This window comes from Leptosomus discolor, chromosome 2 (assembly GCF_034619465.1).
Source record: "Leptosomus discolor isolate bLepDis1 chromosome 2, bLepDis1.hap2, whole genome shotgun sequence".
Taxonomy (NCBI): domain Eukaryota; kingdom Metazoa; phylum Chordata; class Aves; order Leptosomiformes; family Leptosomidae; genus Leptosomus; species Leptosomus discolor.
This window is the reverse complement of record NC_141392.1, coordinates 110,132,699-110,153,440: the sequence shown is the minus strand read 5'-3', so window position 1 is coordinate 110,153,440 and position 20,742 is coordinate 110,132,699. Positions and strand designations below refer to the sequence as shown.

Sequence of the window (20,742 nt, the reverse complement as noted above, 5' to 3'; positions counted from 1 at the left end):
CTTGTGAAATAGTCTCAAACGTAATCTAAATTAATGTCTTTGTGTCTTTATTTATGGTACAATACTCATTACAGGCCAGTTTGTCTTGAAGTTATTTGTAGTAATAATAATATTCTGACTTGCCTCTTGTTGTTTATGTCCAGTGTCAATTACTTCTGTCATTCTGCTCACAAGAACATTGTTTGTCAAGTAGCTGGTATAGAGTAACACTGGCCTTTAAGACTGGTTGCTTTTCTACTGGAGGAGAAAATTTAGCCTTGGGTAAACCTACTGCATTCATGGACAGCCTGTAATTAATTTTGTTGTAGTTGAGCTCTGCAAAACCTTATGCAGTTTTCTGATCTAAGGGCTGGTTTTGGTGGATGAGTCTTTGAGGAAGGTAGGAAACACGTGGTAAGAGTACTTTAGAAAGTTTTCAAAGCACTTTCAGATCTGTTTTCAATTTTTTTAAAGTAAAGCTGGATTTGTATGAGAGTTAAGATGATCAGCAACCTGCAGGAGAAGCAACACGAATGACACAAGCTGTCGTAAACCTTTTAATTAGGGAGAATATGTTGCAGTACTTTCCCTGGTTAAATGACATTTCTTGTCAACAAGGGATGTGATGTGGCATGGCTCATGTGCAGGGATGCACTTGGAAGGTGAAAAGCTTTGTACGGGTTGTGTTTTCCTCATCAGTTAAAGATTTGAAGTCTTCCAAGCTGTGCATAACTTTGAGCTGGTGGCTGACCTAGTTGGAAGATAGTTAAAATTCATAGTTGTGTTCGGTGAATGCAACATAGCAACAAGTTTCACTGCTCAGTGGGAAGACAGCTTTTGTCTTAGATTGTAAAATGGAATCTGGAATCTCAGCAAGAAGTGTAAGGTTTGTTTGGTGTTGGTTTTTTTTCTTTCTTCCATTTCTGCTTTCTTCTATATCCATAACTTCAGTGTGGATATTAATTGAATGTTGGGAGGAATGCCACCATGTCAGTCACAATGGCTAATATCTGTTTCAAAGGGTATCTGGCTGACGTTTTGGTCAGCAGGAACCAAAACCAGAGAAATTCTGTATAAGCATGAAGGCAAGAAAGGATGTGCTCATTTTATTGCTGTTCTTTCTAACTGGATTTTTCATAGTAAAGTTAGGTTTTGGTTTGGAAGAAGGCATTAGGAAGGGATAGCAGATGCTAGATGTTTATGACTTTCCTCAAGGCAAGGTGCTAGCTGGGCTCCTGCTCAAGTGTCATAGCAAATGATGTTTTCTCCTTTAAAGATGTTGGGAAAGCTCTGTCCGCCCCCTTGCCTTTTTTACGGCAAGGGCACATTGCTGGCTCATGTTCAACTTGGTGTCCACCAGGACCCTCAGGTCCTTTTTTGCCAAGCTGCTTTCCAGCTGGATGGCTACCAGCATATATTGGTGCCTGGGGTTGTTCTTCCCCAGGTGCGGGACTTTGCACTTCCCCTTATTGACCACGTTAGGTTCCTGTCAGTCCATTTCTCCAACCTGTCAAGGTCCCTCTGGATGGTAGCAAGACCTTCTGGTGTACCGGCCACTCCTCCCAGTTTGGTGTCATCAGCACACTTGCTGAGGGTACGCTCTGCCCCATCATCCAGATCTTTAATGAAGATATTAAAGAGGATTGGACCCATTATTGACCCCTGGGGTACACAGCTAGTTACTGGCCTCCAACTCAGCTTTGTGCCACTGATAACCACCTTCTGGGCCTGGCCATTCAGCCTGATTCAATCCACTTGACTGTCCATTCACCCAGCCCATACGTCATCAACTTGTCTATGAGTATGTCAAGCATCAAAAGCTTTTCAGGTAGACAATATCCACTGCTCTCCCCTCATCTACCAGGCCAGTCATTTCACTGCAGAAAACTAGCTTGTTGTAGAAGTTGGAAGGTATTTAAGCCACAGGAACCTGCAAGTGAAGAAGTAACCTTTAACTGCCCGACACATCTCACTGTTCCATGAACTGGTAGCATTGCTGCCCCAGTCTCTGTTCTGAAGTGCAGGACGCGACAATGTGGTTTAAACTACTTATGTTAGCTACAGGTACAATCTTTCACTGTCTGTTAAAGACGACCTGTGGTTAGATTTATAGAAGTACAGAGCACCTGTGTGTGTGACTGAAATGTACTGGTGATGTCCTTTCTGTCAACTTTAAAAAAAGTGAAGTTCACCCAAGAATCGACCTTGCATCTCCCCAGTTTGATATTCAGACTCACGTAATCTCTTTATTTCTCAATTTCCTCATATATATGTATAGAACTGGGGTAACACTGAGTATCACCAAAACTCATCTTAAAGAGGAATGCAATTTTTATGAAACACTTGAATGCATGGAGAATAACTGAGGATGTGCTCATGGGGAAATCCCAGACTTCTCAAGTGCAGCGGGTGGAAGGTATGCAATAAGTAAAATCACTGGGCATGTCTTGAACTTAAGTTTGAAGTTCAAAGCCTTTAAAAGATACCAAGAATAGTGACCTATTTCTTCAGTGAAACAGGAATTTGCAGTTGTATGTTCACATAATGCTGCAGGACTGTTTCATCATGACTGTATAGAAAAGAACCTAAGGTTTCCTGACTTCTCAGTGTTTTTCTTCTTTGAGGGTATTTCTTAGTTTTTCTTAAGTTGTACTTACCAGCATAGCTTTTCTGCTTGCAAAAAGGAATCTTTGTAATGGCTTGTTTAGAATAGTGTGAATGTTTTACAATATAAACTGTATAAGGTACAAACTGGTGACTGTTTTCTTCCATCTGAGGATGTGTACCTCATCCACTAATGTATTGTGGATGTATCTTGACCTAACCAAGTGTGTAGTGCTGCTATGGATAGCGTTGTAAGCTACGAAAGCTGTGGTTGGTGTTACTTTGGTAATTCTGTTTATTGTAGACCTATTGGAATATACTGGAGTAGACTGTTCTTAAACAGAAATTTAAATAGAAATATTGTTGTTAACATCATCTCCATCTTGTTAGTGGAGATAAAATGAGAATCTCTTAAAGAAAACTACAGTGTTTTAATTTTTCTTGGCTTTTTAGTATGGTATCAATGGGTGGGTATGTAGGTCCCTACACATAACAAGTTACTTTTAATCTGAGATTGTTTAGTATGTAAATCAAGAGCCTGGTAAAGCTGAAAATCATGCTGAATTTTTAGTGAATGGAAGAGCTGGGACTGATTTCAGCGTGGGCAAACTAAACCCACATACTCCTCATTCATGTGAAACCTGGGTAATTTTCTTTCAGGGGGGTATTTTTTCTTAAAATATCCCAGGAAAATTTTAGTTTCAGACTTCTTTAAAGAGAGTTCTACATTGTATCATACTCCTAATATCTGCAGTCCACTGCATACTACTTCATTGTGTTAAATTATTTTTCTTGATGAAATAATTTGATATAATTATGAGCCAATTATTGTGTAATTTTGTTGGATTCTTATTATAAACACTTCTGTACCAGTTAGCCACCCAATATAATATTGTTTCTGAATAATTAATATTAATGAAAACAGAAAATAAACTATTGCTGAAACAGGCGCCTTAAACTTTTTTTTTAATGTAAAGTGTGGTTTAATGTAGCTACTGATGTATAAAGTAGTCTGTAATTTGGAAGTTGGATGTTTTAAAATATTAAATGCTTGATATCTAGCACAATTCTTAATTAAAGGTTAAACTGCAGGTGTACTGTGTGGCAACTTTCAGATTGAAGAATAATTTCTAAGACTTTAGAATGTATTATTTTAACACTTTTTTTCAAAAAATATTTATCTGGAAAAGAAAGGGAAAGCATGTTCCGAGGTCTTCCTGTAGTGTCCCTCACTATTTCGCCTAGTCCTGGTCATGATTTTTTCCGTTTGGTGTGTGAATATTTTGATTCTAACTGGATTCTGAACGCATAATATGGTCTGCTGTAGGGGTTGCACGTTAGTCTTGTGAACATGAAACAAGTGCTTGATTTCATTACCATGAATGTTTCTGAAGTTATGTGGAGATGTTGAAGACTCTGAAGTTCATACGGAAAGTCCTAGAGGATTAGTTGGGTTCCTGCTGGCATTCACTGTGCTTTTTGACTGCGAAGAATATCTGGCAGATTTTGAGTTGTATTGGCAAATTATTTCTTGCTAGTGCACTGTTACACATCTTACAAAGGAGGGGGAATCCTAACCCTGACCTGAGAAAATGATATGTGAAATTAAATTTATAATACTTATATAAGGTATCTTATCTGTGTTTTTCTTACGTTTGTTGAAGATCAGCTTTAAAAGGAGGCATAAAGGCATCCTGTTCCTTTTTCACTCATATTTTTTAATATGTGTATTTGAAAATTAATTGCCTTTTCCAGTTCCTTTGAAGACGGCAGCAGTGGGATTTGTGGTGCTGAATTTTGAATGTACAGAAATACATTCAATGGAAATGATGTTTGAAGTATAATTTGCCAAATTTCTGTACTTATATAGCCAAAAACTAACTTTGAACTAAAAAAAAAAAAAGCTTAACACATTAATTTTTTCTTTATAGAATTTCCAGTTTTTACAGTGGTACTTGACATTATAAATCCTATGCTGCATTTATGTGAATAAATACTTTGGCTAATGACAACACAATTTGTAAGTTAGTACTACACACTTTAAAAAAAAAAAGTCTTCGTGCTTGCATAGAATAAATATTACCAAAAAAATCTAGTCAGAATGACGGTGTAATTATACACTGCACTTACGTAATGTTCACTAGAAATAATTGGAGACTAAACTCTACTTAAAAGGTAGTTTATTCAATTGAGAAATGTTTATGGTTTTTAATTGAAAAGCTTTTATTTTTTTCCATTTTCCTTCCAGGTATTGCTTTGTTTTTGCTTTGGGATACCTCACTGTGTGCCAAATTACTAGAGTCTATATCTTTGATTATGGACAGTATTCTGCTGATTTTTCTGGGTAAGGAGAAAAATAATCTTTCCGTCTTGTCCTTCTACGTGATGCTGTATCTGTTACTGGTTTTGTTTTCCAAGTGTCTCAACCTTGTAAAGATCAGGAGAAAGCTGGGGGTGTGCGTGCATATTGGCACACATACAAATATATATGTACCTACGTTGTAATCGTGCAAACTGAGGATTTTGGGAACAGTTGTATCTGTTAGAACCACGGATGTGTTATCTGCTGTTTCCTGTCCCTGTCTGAAGGGCATAAAGGATTTGGTGGCTGTGGGATTTTTTTGCTTTTGCTTTTTGCCCCTAAGAATTTCTGTTACCACCCATGATAACATGAGGAAGCTCAGATTGTATCTGATATACTTGCAAGCCTGGCACAGTCTGATACCACTTTGAGGAAAATATGAATGTTTTATGGATTTTAGCTTTTAGCTTCTTTCTTCTTTGGTTCTGTTAGATATTCCAGAAAGAGGAAGCTAAGGAGAGAGGGGCCTATATGGTGGTGTAGTCATACAGCCCTTGGAAATAGAAAGTTTGCCTATATGTGTTCTCATTTTATATAATGAACTTAAACCTGTATCTGACTTGAGCTGTATAGGAGCAAAATAGAATTAAATAGCCAAAGTGAAGATAAACCGTATTGGTAATTCTTTGTGTTCAGACACAGAGAAGTGAAGCACAATTCCCTATAAATAGGTTTGCTATTGTGACGGTGCTTTTGTTGATTTAAAGGAGAGTATGTATTTTAGAAAAAGAAGAGATGGAGAGTGCTTGCTAGTCTGCTTAAAATGCATTAAACACTTTTCAGGAATACTATGAATGGCAGTGGTCTTGTAGTTTAGTATTACATGTGTTACAGAGTAGAGTTGTAGGGTTGTGCTTGTTAGCCTTGTTGCTTCTCAGTCTTCATGCGTAACGGGCATGTAGTCCAGAAACTTAACTAGTAGGCTGAAGCCAAAAGCTTTTATGGTTAAGTTCATCTTTTCTGTCATGTTTAGCTGGGTCTTACCTTCTGAAACCTTTCTATGTTTATGCCTATATCCAAGTGCCTGCCTTCGAGCCAGATATCCAAGTTCCCATTGTAGTCTGTGAAGATCTGATAGAAGTAGACAGTAGAGCCTGGAGGGCATTTCAGCTGACCCATCGCCACGTATCTACCTTAGCGTGAACTGGGTCACTTGCCAGATGTACCTGACTCTATTGACTAGATCTCCGCTGGCGATAATGAGAGCTTGCAATGCAGACGTATGCATAAAGACACTTTAAAACTAGGTCTACTGATGTTGAATTAAATTTCACCATTAAAACTGGAACTGTAATCCAAATGCTGTCCTTTCCAGTTCACTGTAGGGCCAAAGTGTACAACCTCAGCAGTGATCAAAGCTCTGAGCTGATTCTGCAAAGAGTGTAATTGCACTTGTGTTTTGCTTCTTTCAAAACTATTAGTAGAGCTTGAGCGTGCCATTGTTCAAATGCGACTCTACTGCTTGTAGATAGCAACTGTCTTTATGGCTCTGTTGGTTTGGTGTTAACTCAGAGATTTCTGCTAGGTCTAAAGTCCAGAGATTTATGAGATCTGTGCTTTGGACAGAACTGCTCTGAAGCCTAGATCCAACTCTCTGATTGTGTATCTGAGCTGCCTGATTTAAACCATCTTTTCATGCACCAGTTTGGGAGCTTGATGTATGCATATCACATTAAATTTCTGGTACATAGTGCATCTGCTCCCTTGAGGCCTGAGACAGAGGCTGCTTCCAAGTAAGGACGAGAAAGAAAATGAACCGAAGGGTGATATTTTCTGTCAATTTTCTCTAGTTCCAGGGGAAGAGAGTAAGTTCAAGACAATAACAAAAGTTCTCTAACAAGCTGTTAAACCCCAGCACCAGCAAGTTCTTCCAAAGATGTTGGCATGGATTTATATATTAGTTAGCCCCAAAAGAGGTTTGAACATCTGTTTACCTAGATATATCTTCTAGTATGCCATGCCCAGCTGAGGTGTCCAAGCCCAGAGAATCTTCAAAAGTTTGAAGGAAGATTTCAATGCACTGGCAGTGGAGAAAGCTGAGGAAGCCTTATGCTGGAGGTGTAATTGCTTGTGCAGAGCTGTGTGGTCCTGGCTTAAATACTAACAGATCCCAGCTGCCAGTGAGCCTTCCACCACCTCCTTTGTCTTTCTGCCAGTACCTAAATGGGATTGTTAAAATCCTGGTTCACAACCTCACTGTTCCAGGAAGGACTCTTCTTTTAGTCCCTAGATTGTTGCTTCTCCACCAAATCTCTGAAGATACTGGAACAGTGACTTGAAGGAAGAAAAGTATCAGGCTCTGCTATGATAACAATGGCAGATGTATCAGCTAGAATTAATGTAAGGTCTGGCCAAGCTTTTCCTGGGCTCCATCCTTCCATCAGGCAGGGTCAATGCTGTCACATGTCCACTTACAGAAGGAAAACTCATTATGCTCAGGATCAGTTGAGGATTTCTGCCAGCACCAGGCAGGTCAACAACTTAAAAGTTACCAAGAGGTATGAGGGACTTCCCAGACTGCCTGTTCCTGTTTAGTTTTCTTCCTTGCTGACGCTTGCCTGTCACTCTAGTCTTGATATAGGATTTTGAGGCACTGATAATACAATAGGAAGAACTTTTTCCCTGGTTGCATTTTGAGGACTGGAAATAGTGTGCTTTGAAATAACCATAACTTAAGGAAAGTTAATTTGACAGACTGATCCATCTGGCAAAGTACTGGAGAAGCCCTGTCAATGAAGGAGGACTTGATAGCTCTTGGATTTGTTTTTCTGTGCCTAATTAAATATATTATAAAAAGGCCAAGTGCAGTCAAAAGACTTAAACAAGACTATGTGCCCGTCCTATGGTGTGATTATTGTGTTGTGGGGTTGGTGTTTTGGGATGTTTTTTTTTGTCTGCAGCTCAGAAACTACTAGGTAAATATAGTCCCTGATATTTTTTGAGATCTAATTTCAAAGTTAAATTTCTAAGTTTTCTAAAGCCTACTTCATGCTTTCCCCTGGCCCCTCCCTCCCCCCCAGTTAGGGTGTTAGCAATGCTGGGATTTATGTCAGTCAAAAATTCTTAGGTACTACAAAGATAGTACAATTTCTCTGTATAAAACTGACTCGCTTAGCCGGGGGAGACTATCTCTCGGACAGTTTAAGACTCGCTCAAGTGAACCACATTCAAACCAAACTAAGCTCTGTTGGAGCCAGCATAATTATGCTGGGGTTTCGTTTTGCCAGATACGTTTACTTGATGGAAATAATAATTCTAGATGGAAAAAATAAGTGTAGGGCCAGGTATTACTAGAAACAGTGGAAGTGGTCTGTGTATCTAAATTATTTATAGTATTGTTCAACTTTAGTATATTTTTATTGTCCTTTACTTACTGCTGCTGTAATTTACAGTGCATTTAATTGCTCTTACTGCCCTTTTTTCTTTACTCTTCCCACTGTAAAAAAAAATAAACTATGTTAGTAGAAAATAAATGTGAAGCATTTTGGCTATGTTTGTGGAACCTAATGCAGCAATAAAAGGCATTGGTTATCACATACTTTATCTAGGGATTAAATTACTTTCATTCCATTGAAAACTCTGTAATGGTTTGAGCTCCAAAAACTAATCTCTTTGTTCTTACATTGAAAATCTTCCAGTTCAGCATAATTAACCTGGACTATTACTATAAACTTAACCTGATATTTACATGTGAAAGAAAATACTGAACTTTCTTCTAAATCATACTTTCTTCCCTTTTTTTGCAACAGTCCAATGATGATAATTACACAGAAGATCACTAGTTTGGCATTTGAGATTCATGATGGTAAGATTTCTTCAAACTGCGTTTTATTAATTTTCCGTACAAAATAAATTTAAGGAAAGTTGATCATGAGTCAATGAGTTACTTTAGTCCAGTTTGTGTTTCAGGACAATATATTTTTGTGTCTCAATTGATTCCTTTGATTATTAATGAAAGTACCAAGAAATGTTGCTCAGACACTACAAAAGCTCTGAAAATGCAGAAGATGCTACTTATCGGAAGACCAGTGACACTTCTGGGGCCAGTGACCAAAGACTAGTGAAATTATTTTGGACTGGGATATTGATCCTGAGAGTCAGCTAAATAATTTCCAAATTCAGAGATCACTGTTGCTGACAGATTCATAGAAAAAGTACATGTAATTTCAGTTGTTGAGCACCCCTTGTTTTAAAATGCCAACTGTTAATCTCCCCCTAATTTGTGCCATGTATACTGATTTTTATAAACCCTTTGTATATGTTTCATTTTGTTTATTGTCATAATTACACTCACTGCTAACATATCAGTGTGAACAGGGAGAATATCTAATTATGCTTCTGTCTCTTCTCCATCTGATTTATCCGTCAGATCAGTGGGCCCTAGTTGTGACAAAAATGAATCCTAATGTTGGTTTTTGTGGGTAGGGTATCTAGATTTTTAGTTACCTTTACATTCAAAGGAGTAATTTTCATTTTAAAATTTGAAAATATCATCCAATAAACCTAGCCAGTTAGCTTGAATCACTTGGAGCTACAGCTGTCAGTTGACGATTTGGGTGTGTAGCCCCAGACACCTGGAGGGAGCCACCTGTTTTTCTGAAATTTCTTTAGTAACATTATGTATGGACTTTAATATGGTTTTGTCTCATATGCGTCCTAGCTTTAGTGCTGTTGGTGTTTCATTTTTTTCCCATTCTTGTTAAGTTACACTGTATAGAGAAGCCTATAGGCCACAACATTCATGAATATGAAAAGTTGGGAAAACACCTTTTTATAAGAATTCTTGTATGAGTGAAAGTAAGTAACGCTGGGCATATCTAGCCAATCAAAGAAGCTGATGTCTAACATCCAGAGAAAATATATTCAGAAGTATTAGTTTTGCAAGCCATAATCAATTAGAGTACAGAGTACACAAGTTAGAGGAAACAGCTTATTGTAAAAAAAGTAATCCTAGTATCAAAGATAAATGCTTCCTCTTAATGGTATTTTGCTAGGGAAAGGAGCTATTCTCGGTTTGCTGACTAGATTTGTTTCCTACTTAAATTAATACAGATGACTTGTATTTTTCTTCATAAGCGCAGCTGTCTAAATTTGTTGTAGTTATCATTAAATTCTGATTATCAGTCTTGAAATTTTGTTCCTTGTTGGCCTCATATCAGAGATCCTCTAAAGTCTTCATCAGCCCATGGGGAGTGGCTGATAATGTATTGGAAAACTTTCTCTCTGTTTGCATTTGCAGTTTAGCAGAGTGCTTGGCTTGAGTTGGATGATCACCGTTGCTGGGAGCACAGTGCAAACATGGCTTTCAAAAGTTGATATGACCAATGTGAATTCAGGAGCAGCTGCTAGTTTGGTGTCAGGAGATGCTAAGGAAAGACGTATAGGGGAACCCGGGGTTGTATTAAAGCAATGATTTCTAACTGTAGACAACTTAAAAGGGGTCCATCACAAGAAATTAATGAAAACAAGCCTGCTGTCAATGGGCTTTTGTTCACTGTACAAAGGTGCGTGCTTCAGCTGGAAAATACTTTCAGATATACTGACAGGGGAGGAGATAATGTTGAAAATCATTATACTAAGTGATTAATGGCACTGTAGGCGTCTAGTCACATCAGCTTGGCTGTATTAATCACCAATTACTTTGTTTTCCCCCATCATTTTTTACCAGTACGTTCAAGGAGAGGTGATGAAAATAAACAGCTGAAAGAAAGGTGTTGCTGTGTTGGAAGATCTTGGTAAGCTTCAAGACTGTAGTTGTAGTTAGGTTGATTTTGTGGTAAAGGCAAGTCTTCTGGACTTTTCCTGGCAGCCTGTTTGTTGTGTTCAGCTGGTTTCAGTGTTACATTTGAAGGTCCTGGAGAGAACTGGGTCTAATCATGTAGGCTGCTCACTCATGCTGAATATTAAGAAGTCTCTCTAGCTAAGTGGATGTGCTTGACTCTCTACTAGTGTTCAACCTGGAATCCCACAAATAAATAACCGCTGCCCCTATAACTGTTACAACCCTGTGCACTTACCGTGGGCTTTTTTTAAAGCAGGAAAATGCAAGTTGCATAGGACTTATTTAAGCTTGCTGTATAATACTGCTTTCCAGAAGGTTGGATCACATCACCTGAGTAAATTTGGAGTATGCCTTTGGTGTACTCTTGATTTGCGTTTTGAACTTGAGCCCTCGATAGTTCTTACCTTCTTACAGTTTCTTGTTACTCAGATGAGCACTGCCAAAAATGAGTAGTCAGTATGTTAAGATTTGCTTTGTATTTCTTGCTGGTTATCTTTGACAACATGTATAGTCTAAAGGCAGAAGATTCGGAGACTGTGTCCATATTCATTATTCATGGCAAGATTTAGATTTACGTATGCAACACTTTAGGCTAGTGACAGGGTTAAGGGAGAAAAGGAATTTTTTTGTACTTCAGGTCCTACATTCTGGAGTACCTTTTTTAATCATATTAAAAACTAGCATATTTTTCGAGAAGGAATGGTAATTGCAGTTATTGTAGAAGCAGGGGGCTTGTCTACAGGTGCAGTTTAGAAGAGCTATAGTGTGGAGGATTGTACTTGCATGAGAAATTTCTGGCTCAGAGATGGTGGCAAGTAGAGAAGCTTTTGCAATTATGGTTCTATGGTACTAAAAGTTGAGCAGGGGAGAGGGAGAGAGGTACTGTCACTGCTTAACTCTGTATCTTGCAATGAGTTTATACGGCGTTCTCCCTTTTTTGCTTATAACCCACTCATCCCCCCAGAGCCTCACTCATTTTACTGCAATTCTGCGTGAGATCAGGGATCTTTACAGGAAAGACCCATATCCAAATCTAACCTCACTAATCTGTATGCGCTTTGGCAGCTTGTTTTTAATTCTAGTGCTTAATGAATCTTAAACAAAGAGTCTCTTCGAATGTTTATATTCATAACCCATTGAAGTTCCGGAGCTCACAATGTATTTATTTTTACATCTCCAAGAGATTCAGCCAGCACAACTAGGGAATGTTAGACTTGATATTTGATATTTAAAAGGAAAAAAAATTCTTGCAGCTTCTTCCAACCATGTTCTTATTTCTTTTCTCTAATTTAAACTGAATAATACATAAAAAATTTAAAGAAAAAGTCATTTTTTTAAATGTACTGGTCCCGTCTACTAAATATGAAATCTAATTCTTCCGAATTATTTCTTCATATTGCTGTGTTGCACTCATCTGTAAAAATGTATGGCTAGATACAATTAAGAAACCAGAACCATAACACTCTTCTGTCAGCTGCTTCTTGGTTCCCAGAGGCTTACTTCACATGCTTTCTGACCACAAAACCCCCACAACTCTTTGTTTCTGTGTATACCCTTCTCCCATCCCTTATGCCTTGGCTTTCAGCTCTGTAGTTGCTAATTTTTAAATGTGCTTTTCTTGGAATGCTGCTTGCTTTTGTTTCTGATTATTATTTCTTCCTGTGTGTCTGGTGCTCTCCGTTTTAAATGCAGTGGACTAGACATTGATGCTAATCCGGTAAGGTGTTGCATTTACTGTGAGAACTAAAAGGAGATAAAGAGTATGGTGGATATGCACCTTGAAGGACTTTTTTTTTCTTTTTCTTCTGCCTTTCAGTTTGAATGATATATTGGCAAAATATAGTTAAAGGCTAGTCTTACACAAGTATTTTAGGTCTCATTTACTTTGCTCCAACAGCAGGCTGTTAGGAAGGACAATGCCTGGATTGTTTTATGCTGGTTTTCCTCGTTGCTATTGTACTGTTACAAAGTTGTAAGATTTCCAAATAGGCTATTAGAGCCTACTGCCCCCTGTAAAATAATAAAAGTGTAGTCTCTGTCCAGTATGGCCCCTGAGAGGAGAGAGATTTCAATGGATAGATGAAGCAAACACGTGGAAAATGGGAAGGAGATGAGGAAAAAGAAACAAAGGTGATGTTGGAGAAACTTAAGCGCAAATGCTGTTAATTGGTCTTAATTATCCATGGCTACCTGCTGCATCAGGTTGTGGTACTACACTACACACTTGGGAGGTTTTTCAGATAATGCGTTTGTTGCATTTTTTTAATTAGAAAGTAAATTTCTTGTTGGTTTGCAGCTTATGAGCAGTCCCATCCAAACTGCAGTACGTGCTATTATGTTAGTAGTAAGGGTTTTGCTAGCTGTTCTGGAACAATGTAATAGTGTCAGAAGCATTGAAGAATGTTTCTTGAGTTAGTTGATGAAAACATTTCTTCTTTATTTTCAGTTAACTAGATTATTTGCCTTTCACTTTTATCAAAGACAATTCCCATATTCAGCAGAAAGACACAACATCTTTCTAAAGGCTTGCAGACAACTTTAGTGTTGGTCTGCTCTGGCTTAAAGGGTGGAAATGTAGATGTACTGAAGCATCGAACAGCTTATGTATTTCTGTACGTTAGATGTGATATTTCAAATTTATTTTAAATAAATACCTACAAAACAAAAACAGGTTTACCAGGCTGGATTGCTGATTGTCACAATGTGACCCCGTGGTAAAAGGGAACATACCATGTTTAGGCCAACTTGCTTTTGTGATTAAGTGGGTTTTTTTTTTATTGTAGTGAAGGCAGTCAGTTAAGAATGTTCTTATGTTTATGAAAATAAAGATCTTGTAAGCTATAAATGTGCTTTTCTGATTTCAAATAGGTACTATTATTTATTATTATTATTAATTATTATTATCACTTTTAAAAAGTGTATTTAGATGGTTGCTGTTGTGAAAGTGTAAGCAAGAGAAAAATATGGACAACTTTTGAGGCAGAAATGTGCGCCTATATATGTAGAACTAAATAGTCTTAAGGATTTTTGATAGGTCATCATGACCTAGTTCCACTTTATAAATGCTGGTATTACAGCAAAAAAGTTGCAGCTGTTTAGCCAAGAATGTTGTCTTCTAATTTGTCTGTTAATTATGTCAGTGAAGCTGCCATGATGTGGTGGTGTGTGGGTGTGTATTTTCTTTGTTTTGTAACTTGATGCTTTCTTCTTATGTCTAGAAGTTTCTTTAAATGCTCTCACTTCACTTGTCTCTTGATTTTTTTTTTTCTTTTTAAGTGATGATCCCTCTTGTGTTAGTGATAGCATGGTCATTTTTGTTTCAGTATCAGTTAACTAGATCACTGTGATTACAATACATGTCATTAGTGTTTAAAGGAATTAGATTGCATTTCTCTGCCTAAGCCTTCAAGTGTTGTTCTGGGCTTACATTTGTTTGCACAGCTCTCTGGGTATCAAGACTTCTGATTTTTCTTGCTTTTTGTAGTTTCTTTGCGATTTTACTCAGCTGGCATCTGTGTCTTGTTTGCTTTTGTTGCTGCCAACCTGCTAGTAACAATACGTGCTAGTAACAACAAAAACTGTTTCTGTCTGTCATCTTCGGGTCTTAAAATATTTTAATAACAGCATGCATTTGGGCTCGGCTGGTGATCCATTTCAGAATCTCAAAATTTTAATTTTGTTTGTGATTACAACAAAGCCTGTGATATGATCTCCATGTTTAAGTATTATTAGTGTAATACAATCTTATGTCTGAGCATTATTGAGATGGCGATTAGCCAGATTTCATGCAAATACAAAGGTGGATATTTTCAAGCAGATTAACTGCAAAACTGGGGTGGTGCTATGATAGGATTGTAAACGCATTGCTGTAGTGAGAGCATGGTAGTAGTCATAATGTGCCTTAATAAAGCTTATATGGCAGGATATTGGTGTGTACCTAAAGATGTTGATTTTGTTACCATTAGGATGTGCTCTCCTGAGGAGGAATGAAAAGATGCAACTTCCTCGTGATCTAGACCACTGGGGATAAATTTTGTTACTGATTATTTACAAAGTTCTTTTGCCAAGGAAGGAACGTAGGAGTGTTTCCTACTTTACAGATTAGAAAACTGAGTTATAGCTGCCGAGTGACCAAATTATTTCACCTCTCTAACAGATGTTCGATAAAACCCATTTTCTCTAATCCCCACTGTGTGATTTGTTAGCAACTAAAAGCTGCAGCCATTGCAGTAGTCACCTGCTTTAGGACAAGAGAAAACAATTCTCACAATCCCCAGAGAAAGGTTAGAAAACTTGATGAGTTCCCTAGCAGCAGCATGCTGCTGAAGTGGAGTTTCTCCATCTCCTGTGTGTAGTAGGTAGGGAACAGCTATGATTTATGAGGCTGCTGTTCCCATGGGCAGATGCGCTACCTGGGAAATATTGAATGTATATATATTAATTCATCTCGTTTTACATAAGCATCAATGTAAGAGCACCTTTTCCATATGTATTTTCTATGAATCAGAAAATGTTAACAGTAGCTTCCTGAAAGCTTTCAAGAGTATGACAAAGGAATAGACCAATGGTTTTCTTGTTCTTGTGTGCTATGCAAAGATGATAAATGGGCCTTCAAGGCACTGAGAAGACATTAAAAACCAAACCAAAACAAAACAAAAAACCCACAACAAAAAACTCCCTAAAAACCAAAAACAGGGAAAGCCCCTGAACTGACCTCAAAGAAGCTGCTAGCTGGAGGGAAATCTTAGTGAGATAGGGAAATGAAAAATTAATGGCGGCTTACTTGTATGTGGTATGTTTCAGAGACCAAGTGTATTGCTTACCGGGTTATTTAGGCCTTAAGTGACTTGTCATGCATGCATGTTACTTGAACCCGTTTTAAATATGCCAATTCTTTCTTCCTCACCTCTCCAAAAGTATAGGTTGTATTTCTGTGGTTAGATTCTTCTGTTTCAGGTTTGAGGTTTTTTCCTCCTATTTCATACCGCATAAATGATATGAAATCGTTTGCCTAATTACCTTTATTTTGTGGTTAATCTGGCTTTGTGAAAGTTCATTTGGACACGCTTGGTGACTCCTTCCTCTTTCTGACTTAAGGGTGAAATACTCATGTGGAATATAACAGCGAAGGAGGCTCCTGCTCTGGCCAGTTTGCATGGTATATGCTGTGAGAGAGTGAAGGCCCTGTACGGGCTGCTTCCCTACACTAGTCGTGCCATGTGACCTACATCTAGCTATAGGAGTCTTTGTGTTAAATTTCTGTTTAAGTTTGTGTTAAGTTCAAAGATTCACTACCTGAGAACTGTAATCTTGTGGCCTTAAAGGTTAAAGGACCTTTCAAAATGCTTATCTCCCATTTTTTATTCAGTAGAGTTATCAGTGTAGAAATCTTTGCTGTAGCACTGAGGAGAAGATGGGAAAATGTAATGATGGGGAAGAGAAAGTGCCGGCATGAAGTTAGGGGTGATGCTTTGTCCCTCAATTTCTTACCTTGAGTGGGTATGAATGGGGGTAACTTTCCACTGTGAAGGATCTGGACCAAAGAAGGTGTTTTTCCTGGTCGTACTGGAAGAGAGGAGATGGCAAGTTGCTAACGCCACTGTATTCTCAGCTTTGAAGACTAAAAGTGCAGTTTTAAAGTCCTAAGTGTGTCCAGGTCATGGTTCCTGGAGTCACACAGAGACAACAGAGTTGTCTTCTCTTTAGATAACAAATGATTTCCATGAGTCATAGAATTAAACGAGGTTTGACTCCCCACCCCACCCACCCTGCCTTGCCCTGCCTTTCAATCTTTTTTTACCTTAAGCCTGACTGATTTTGATATCTAAAAAAAAATTGGCTCCAGTTAAAACTTCCCTTATGCTTGGATCAGGTATAAGGGCTCCCCTTTGTGGATTTACTGGCATCAAGGGGTAGGGTTGAAGGCAGCCTTCCTGTAAGTGGAGGAGGATCTTCTATAGAATCATCTATTTTCATAAAGCACACTGGGATTTCATATCTACATTATCTCTGCTCTTTCATCAAACTTGGTTAGAAACTGGCTGTTGGGTTTAGGCACTACTAGGGAGGAGGATAATTGAAGTGGGATTCCATAAACTTCATTGCCTTTAGGAAGCTATGCTCATAAAAATAAATGTTTAGTTTTTGTGATGGCAAGGAAAAATTGCAAAATTGAATAGCGGGGAATGGATGCATACCCTAACATCTGAACCAGTTGAGAGGCTGCAGAAGGAGCTGAAGCAGTCATTTTGGTAAGCAGTGCTGGCTGGTATAAACCAGGGCTGTCTGAAGGAAGGAGCTCTGCTGCTTCTGTGCCCCTGAATTCGTGTATTTTATAATAATTTGAAGTGTTGTAGGTCATATTTTTTTACTTTTCTCTTTCGTGGGAGTGTAAATATTGAACACTGTTTTTCAGGGGTAGGGCATCAGCATTTCAGAAAGTGTCGTGTATAGCAAGAAGGTAAATTCAGTAATTCAGTCTTGCTGCGGAACCTAAGACTTGGCCTGCCCCCTTCTGCTGGCAGAGGTTAGGGCTTCTCAATGGTGCCCATGAAAGACTTTAGCACCCTTTACTGTTGTGCCTGCTTCACCGGACCTTGTTTATAGTCTTTACTTGCAGCACGAAGTGCTCTTGAGGTGTGCCTTTAAGTTTTGAATTGCTTAAATCTATCTTGGACTGTGTTCGTAGTGTACAGCGAAAGTGCAATGACTAGTGTAATGTCCCTGAGTTACTGCAATATTGAAATGCGTTTGGGGATTGTCCAGTTTCCAGGACTGGGAATAAAGGGTTCTAATACGTGCAGACTTTGAAATCTTAACCAATGTAGGGGAACTGTGTTTGTCCACACTTACTATAAGCCTTCTTAGTGCTTTCCTGAAATTCATGTGATTTCAGGTTTAGGCACTGTTGGATATAACTGAGCATACGAGAGATTGTAATTTTGTTAACAGTGAGGATTGTTTGATCCAACTCCAGCAAAAATGTTATGTGACACAATACCTCTGAAATTACTTGAGGACCTAAGAAATTACACTGAAGCATGAGGCTTGCTCTACTGAGTAAAGAAACTGCTATTAATGCATCGGGGTTTAGCTTTTCTTTATTTTTCCTTTTACCTGTCCTCTTCCCTAGGAATGTTTCGGAAAAGTGAAGATTTGACTCCATCGCAGAGGTGCTTGGCTGTAAGGTAGGCTTTCAGACCTCTCTGGGAGTCTGGCTTTGGGGGTGGGGGAGAAGCTGGTGTTTCGTGTGCTTTATTAATGCTCTGGGGAATTGTTACAGTTCACGTTAGAGAGAGTTTCCAAACTCATCTAAAACAGATCTATGCTTTTCATGGTTGTAGCGTAATTCATACGTCTGTTCTGCAAAATATCACTAGAAGTAGGTTTTATACTTTTTTAAGAAAAACATTCTATGCAGTCAATGCAAATTAATGCCATATCAGACAGGAGACTAGTTAACCTTTAGTACACATATCAAGTAGCTGGTGAAGGAACATGCTTGTTTAATTCCATTTTTCAGTATTTAACTTACCTTTTCTCCTTTTCTTATTTAGGAGACTTGAAAATAGTATGTTGTCCTGGGCAAAACAGTCTTATTTGAGGCATTTTCCTTAATTGATATTGTTGCCAGTTAACACAAGACTTTGTTTGCTGATTGAGTTATTGAGGCAGGAAAAAAAGAAAACAGAAACAGTTGAACACTTAAGGAAACACGCTTCCTTCTTCCCCACGCTTAGCTTCAGTCAGGCACCTCTGCTGGCCAAGGAGAGAGTCACCAGAGTTCAGGAGCTCTGTCTGAAAATGCTCAGTATGGATTGGAAAGAAATACTATGTGTAGAATGTTTTAAGCTGTGATTACAAAAGACACACAAACTGCTTTTTCTACATGTGTTATTTTTTACTGTGGCTAGAGTAATCAATAACATGGAGTATGACTTTTCCTACTGTGGAAATTCTGTAGAACTACACATTCCATCTCACGAGTTGCTTGTCTTTGAATTACAGACGCATGCCAAGTCTACTGGAGTATTTAAGTTACAACTGTAATTTCATGGGTATCCTGGCAGGCCCGTTATGCTCTTACAAAGACTATATTACTTTCATTGAAGGCAGATCATACCAACTGCAACAGTCTGAAGCAAATGGGAAGGAAGATACAAAATATGAACAAACGGATCCTTCTCCAAATGTAAGATGTATGACTCTTGCGGTGCTGATGCTTACATAATCATTGCATGAAAAGCTTGGTTCGCACTGTTCGTTTACAGGCATAACTTCTGAGCTCTATCTAGAGTTCATTCATCAACGGTATAGTTCCTTGTTCAAAAAGTTAAATGCTTATTTTTTTTTAAGGCAGATTTTCTCCATGGTTTTCAGTCTGGATCTTGAGGATAAAAGCAGATTAAATTGGGGCTTCCTAACAAGCTTATATGGTAAAAAGCCACCTTCAATTAAAATAGTTCATGCATGTTTCCTTCAAAGCATATACTGTGCATTAGAAAAAAAAAAAAAGTCCTGGGAAGGATGAAGTGCACATTTTGTCGTTTGAAAGCTGATGAGACTTTAAAAGTTCCAGCAAGGTTTCATGAACATTCTCAAATTCTGTTTTCTTAATGTCTTCTTGCATCAAGTAGAAAACATTAATACGTAACAAATTGAAAACCAGTCGTAGAAATAGTCTTATTTTTCTTGCTTTCAGTGATGTAGAGAGGTATTAAAGATGGATTTTGATCTGAAGGTGTAGTAAAAGATGTACTAGCCATAACACTATGGCTCGTAATCAATGCAACATATTTCTTTCTTCTTGTTGTTCTGTTATTGGAAAAGAGACCAAATACATCGCGGAGAAGGTCCAGTTGATGACACCTTACAAGAGATATTGTACGGCCTGAATTAAAATCAAAAGCTCCTGAAGCTTGTTACTTTTAAAATTTAATCCAATTAGTTTAATTCTCAGGGTACTGAATATTATCTTTTCACTCTTTTCATAGTCTACTAAATAGGAGTGTATCAGACTTTTAAGTTTATGTGTGCCTAAGATAATTATTACCACCCATAAAAAGCAGAATTGAGTGGAGTCGACTGGAACACTTCAGATAAATGGCTTTTGCTAATTCCAGCACCAATTACCTGTTTTCTGCTTATCTTGTGGACCACCAGCTGTTACTGGAGCAGAGGAAGGCATTCCCACACGTAGCTGCTTGTCTCATCCTACTATCTAGAGGTTACCATCCCCACAGCTGGGTTAACAGGGAGTGCTTCCCAATCAGTTGTGTCATCTCCAACCACTTCCATCCGTAGAATGTGGATGAGGACTCTTTGCGTGTTCCATTCTCCTGATCTTACTATCTTATGTGGTTGTAGTAACTTGCGCCGCAGGAATGTAAACTCGTGGCTGGAGGATGATAACACTTTAAACTGCTCCATATGTTGACAAAGCACCTAAGGGCATAGGAGTCTGTAGTCTGCGCTGATGTGTTGTATTGGTGAAGTTGCAGATGCTTTTGTTTTTAAACATGTTTTGGCTCAGTGAAGGTGTCACATCTTAGGTACTGAAATCCTATTTCTGCTGAAGAATACTATGTAGCAAATTATTGCAAATAAATGGAACTAACCAAATCTGCCAGTATTGGTACTTCTGGACATGCATCTACTGATTGCTTGGTAGGACTTCCTAGCTTTTTACCACATAATCTTGCCTAGTAATCTGAACAAAGTCAACAGAAATAAATGTAAACCTATGATGGATTCTTCTTTCAGGTAAGCTGTTTTCCTTAAAGTGAATTTGCTCTTAAGATGCTTGAAACTTTTTGCGATTTATGCTGCATTAGCTTTTGACATAAAAGTAAAGAGAAGCTGTCTATGCTGTGGATACTTCATCTCCCAACTGGTGTTAGAGAAATCTGGCTGCATTTTGTAACACCAGTGAGTGTTGTGTGCTTTTGGAGAAATATGGATGGTATAAATTTATTGCATTTGCTGCACCAATTGAAATATTCCTTGTCTTGTTCTA

General features: G+C 38.2%; 1 protein-coding gene across 2 annotated transcripts in view; it reads left to right on the top strand.

The window, feature by feature from the left end:
* MBOAT2 (membrane bound glycerophospholipid O-acyltransferase 2) overlaps positions 1–20,742 on the top strand; it is a 96,258-nt gene that overhangs the window by 58,388 nt on the left and 17,128 nt on the right. For both annotated transcript variants that reach the window (XM_086461562.1, XM_086461561.1), the window contains exons 4-7: positions 4,832–4,927; positions 8,695–8,750; positions 17,860–17,914; positions 18,735–18,918. In XM_086461562.1, coding sequence (XP_086317688.1) covers positions 4,832–4,927; positions 8,695–8,750; positions 17,860–17,914; positions 18,735–18,918 — 391 coding nt within the window. The remainder of the gene's footprint in view (positions 1–4,831; positions 4,928–8,694; positions 8,751–17,859; positions 17,915–18,734; positions 18,919–20,742) is intronic.